Genomic DNA, 4,861 nt, shown 5'->3' on the forward strand with positions numbered 1-4,861 from the left:
TACACATTTCTTTAGTTTCCATAGAACCCTTTACTGTCTGCTTCTGGCGGTGGACGGATATAAATATCCCTCGACAACTCCATGCCCTGCAAAAATGCAGATTTAATGTCCATAGAATGGACTTTACACTTATTTTGACAAATCACGGATAGCAATAATCTTAGAGATTCAGAGGCACAAGTTGGTGAATCTTTCTGGAGCTGTTGAATATTAAGCTCTTCAAAGCCTCTGGCTACAAGTCTTGCTTTAGGTACAATACCTTTGTCCGTTTCTTTTAGACTACAAACCCATCGAGTAGAAACACACTTTTGACCTGCATCTTAAACTTCTTCAAAAACATCATTTTTATGACAGTTTCTTATCTCTTCCTGTTTAACTGTGTCAAATGACACGTCTTTTGTTAAACGATCAAACTTTGTATACACTTCATACGCCCGATCCTTTTCCTCTAGCTGAAAAACGCCGTCCAGCTTCTCTAATAATTTTATCCATACCGTTATCGTTGTCCAGTTCATCTCCAGATATCTCTATAGCGATTTTCTTGGCTCTTCCTTCCAGCCCCGAAGCCACAGCAAGAGCCTGCTTTTTCTTTTCGAGTTCAGTAACTCCCGTCCACATGTTGACTTCATTTTTCCAACATTTGTATGACCTGGCTTCGTCAAACTTCTGCGCTACTTTGTAGTTTGCAGCCATCTTCTAACCATCCTCTGCTACCAATGTTAACCACGATGCAATAAACACGACATTTATTCCATTCTAACAATCTTTACTCCTCGAGAACATGCTGTAAAACAAAACACACTCGTTTTCCTCCAGATTCCACCTTCACGACCAGCGCCCCCTGCGCAAGCATATCCCCCAGATTCTCAGGTACCGTACTATGTGTAAAATAGGAGCAATGCAAGTTAACATAGTGTCACAATAGAACAAAAGTTTCTGGTTGCAGGACACACACAAATGAAGTGTGACTTCATGCATAACCTCATTGAACAGCACACCATCAAAGATATTCAGACTCCACCTGACTACATTGTCATCTTCAAGACTGCACGTCTGCATCCATTCCCATACAAGGTCACCCAGTGATTCCACAATGACTTCATGAAGTTATCTGGGGCCTATGTCACCAACATTCAACCAAGAAGAAAAGTTGGCGACCCCACAGTCCATGACCTTCGGGCTCTCCAGTACCTGGCAGATGGTTGAATCTGGTACAAGCTGGAGTTTGAGTCTGACTGGGAGGACCTGCCTCAGCGACACAGCATTCCCAAAGAACGGTTCCACTGTGTCCCACTCTTTACTGCCCAACTGCCAATTACTCTCTGGAAATTCAATGACTTGCAGGCAATGAAACCACTACTACCAAGAGTAGCCCACCAGTATTATGACAACCTCCCTCATCAGTAGATAGTATGAAAACAAGTTCACACAGCAACTGAGCAGACTTTAGTTAAGGTTAGACAAGTGTAACAACCTGGTTAAGTTAAAAAATTAAAACAACTTGCTAAAAGTTAAAAAGAAATGTAATACCACTTGTTTTTTTTTAGAAGAGTAAGGGTGAATTCCAATTCCTCCCTTAATCCTCAATCTCAAAAATGCGCACTCCCGCGAAGTTCAAGTGCTATCCCGATTCTCAGAACGTCAAATTGAGGGACAAGTTTAAGGGCTGTATCGCCCTCAATATTGAGATTCTCCGGCACCACCCTTGGGAGTAAGGGCTACCCAGAAGGCATTGTGTATTTTCCAAGACATCTTCGAAAAATGGCGATGAAAAAAGCGAGCTACAAATGGAAGTATTTTCTTAGTTAATAATGATATAAATATTAGGAAACCATTTTATTGTCTTAGTTTAAGACTTTTTTTGGATTATTGACACCGTTGTTGCGTATCATTTTTTTTTTTTTTTACTTTACGATGCTTGTCAGCCGGACCAGCGGTCCCGGCTTTCCGTTACTTGTATACCTCGTTGTGTAGCGAAGGAGGACTTCTTCTTTTTCATTTTCTTATTCTTCTTCTTCTTTGTTGTCATCGTCTTCTTGACAGACTGTATGTAGCTTTGGCGTAAGGCCGCCCCCCACAGTCTGAAGACGTAACTGCACTTAAGGGGTGTCCCATTTCTAAGTCACAAGATACCCCTTACATTTATTTTTGAGGGTCAAGATTAAGGGCCAAAGATTGAGGGTTAATGGCAAAGGTTGAGATTGAGGAGTTAAGGAAGGAATTGGAATTGGCCCTAAAAAAGCGTTGGTTATGTTATCGTTGTGTTTATATTTGAGAGAAAAATTGCCTAAGTCAAGGCATATTCTGCCTTAGTCACTTTTGTTTATTATGCAATCAATATTGTGCCTTGCTTTATTTTTGGAAACTTGTCCATGTTGCGCCCCTCTGTGAAGGAGCAAAATGATGAGTAAGAATTCACAATGTAGCGTGTCTCTCTTCCAAACACTTGTGTACTTTATATAGCTTTCTGAAGTGCAGTAAACATTCAACGACACTAACTCTTTCAACATAAATTCACAACTTCCTTCCATTTCTCCCAGAACATATCCACGGCAATCTGGATGGCCCTGAGCTGGCGCCAGGGATGGGTGCATAAGTCGATTCCACCCGTATTACCTCCAAGGCCAGTTTGTCCAAGGAGTAGAGTGTTGGGAGTCAGATACTTAACAGAGTCTTCTTGTTCTGGCAGTGACACCTTCATGGTTCAACTCATGGGCTTCTCTTATCAGCAGGGTTGCTAGCCGGGATCAATGGAACAGCTCTCCCACTTTCATTCCAGGACTGGTCTCTGCCTCCACAGAGAAGAAGCCCTCTGCTCTCATCTTTGTAGACGACCAAGCGGTTCAGGGTCGAGTCATGGAGCTCTACTCCATCTTGAGCTGTGAGGGCCAGATCTGGAAGGCTTCTGCACGTTCCTCAGTAGACAGTGTTGAACCGCTTGCCTCCCACTTTAGTAGGTCCGGTGCTTTCCGTCTCCTCAACCAGGCTTCCGCAGCTTGTTGTTCCACATAGCTTTGTCAGGGAACTGAATCGTTGGGGTTCCACAAAGTGCCCTAGTTCAACGCCCCAGCATTTTTTCTGTTTGGCTGACGTTGGATCTGAGTCAATCTGCAACGACTGTTCAGGTTCACATTGGTCCTCGACATGTGTTTTGAGGTAAGACTTGTTATGGCTAGTCTTCTCTCTTAACTGGACCCGGGTCACCGCTGCTGAGAACGCTTTTCGCCGGAGTTTCCCGATGTCTTCAGTAACTGAGGATACTATCTCACTGGCCATCTTCATGGGCCAATCACTCTCTGGCCATTTCAGGAACTCAGGACCTTTCTGCAACTCCCCACCTTTCGTTGAGCTCTTCAAGAGTCGCACCCCTGGTCAGAATGTCGGCAATGTTGCAGTTGCCTTCGATCCACCTCCAATCTTCTGCATGTCCGGCTCCCTGGATTTCACCAATCCTGTTGGCGAAAAAGGTTTGGTGGCCGTAACTGTCCTTTTGGATGGCTGCCAGGATCGTTTGGCTATCTACGAAGTGAATCCAGCGCTTGACTACGATGTGACAGTGCCTTTCGTAATACGTTTTCAGGCGTGTAGCAAAGACTGAACCACAAAGCACAGCCTTTATGATGTCTCCCTGGACCAGAGAGGAGCCCAATTTCTGGGTCAGGTCGGACAATGGTGCAGCCCGCCGGGCCAGCAAACCACTGGTCCCCCCGGTTTCTGCTCTGGTGTGTCTCTGGGCCTAGCTGGTGGGTGCGTTGTTCGGGCAGGCCATCTACCGGGCTCGCTAGCCTTTGAACCAATCACATGACCAAACCCCGTCAGACCTACCTCGAGCTGCAGGTCTTGGCTGCGCCTCCACCCAGAAGGTCTTGTGTCCCCGCCGACCCGCCAGGAAGTTCTCCACTCGCTCTGCCACTCGCTGGCCATCCTGCGGATCATGCTCCTTCACCCAGACCCTGATGTCAGGTGCCAGAGTCCGGAGGAACTGCTCCAGGATGAGTGTCTCCGAGACCTCATTGATCGTCTTGGTTGCCGGCTGGATCCACTTGTTGAAGAGGTCTTTGAGGCGGGTGTACAACTCCCGAGGTGTCTCTCCAGGCCTGGCGTCCAATTCCTGGAACCTCCTGCGGTACACCTCCTCGTTGATCTCGTACTTGCAAAGGATGGCCTCCTTCACCCAATCATAATCTGTCGCCTCGTCGAGATCCATGGCCAGATAGGCAGTACGCACCCGGCCAGACAAGTAGGGCACCAGTAGCACCGCCCACTCCTGTCTTGGCCAGCGGTATGCCAGGTCCAGCACCTCGAAGGTGGTGAGGTACTGCTCGATGTCATCCCACCGCCGCTCTGGACCAGGTCGCTGCCGCTGCTGGTGTTGATGCTGGTGCCACAGCTGCTGCTGGTACAATGGCCGCTGGGACTGCTGTTGCTGGGGAATCTGAAACCACAGGAGCTGCTAGCGGGACCGGGGCGGCTGCTGCAAGGGCCCCTCGTGGCAGCACCGGTGGTGGTTGTGGTGGGCGCCGGCGGTCAGCATCCACGTCCTCCCGGAGCTGGTTCAGTTGGACCTGGACCCCCTTCGAACGCTGCTCCTGCTTCATCGCCTCCCTCTCCTGGGTCTGCAGGGTCCTCATCAGGAGCTGGTGCAAGGTGGTCAGATCGCATGCCTACGGCTGGTCCTCACCAGCTGCCTGGGCCTCACCGCCTGACTGGGTCTCTGCTTCCTCCTCGCTTTCCTCTTGCGTCAGCCTGGAGTTCTCCATCCTCCTCCAGGCCCGGCCATCTTGCACTCCACTTACAGTGGTGACATCGACAATATCGAACATTCCAAAAAAAGAATAACACAAAGAAATATACACTTCAA

The 4,861-nt window shown here is 48.1% G+C and overlaps 1 protein-coding gene across 1 annotated transcript; it reads right to left on the reverse strand.

Annotated features, from left to right (window-relative positions):
* Nucleotides 1–3,739: 3,739 nt before the first annotated feature.
* On the reverse strand, nt 3,740–4,631 carry LOC142884266 (uncharacterized). Its single transcript, XM_076019777.1, has 2 exons — nt 4,500–4,631; nt 3,740–4,426 (listed from the first exon to the last, which is right to left on the reverse strand). The coding sequence occupies exons 1-2, from the start codon at nt 4,629–4,631 to the stop codon at nt 3,782–3,784; spliced, it is 777 nt and encodes a 258-aa protein (XP_075875892.1). The 3' UTR covers nt 3,740–3,781.
* Nucleotides 4,632–4,861: the final 230 nt, after the last annotated feature.

Source organism: Nelusetta ayraudi, unplaced genomic scaffold (genome assembly GCF_046127955.1).
Source record: "Nelusetta ayraudi isolate G7.1 ecotype Tasmania unplaced genomic scaffold, CSIRO-AGI_Nayr_v1 ptg000011l, whole genome shotgun sequence".
Taxonomy (NCBI): domain Eukaryota; kingdom Metazoa; phylum Chordata; class Actinopteri; order Tetraodontiformes; family Monacanthidae; genus Nelusetta; species Nelusetta ayraudi.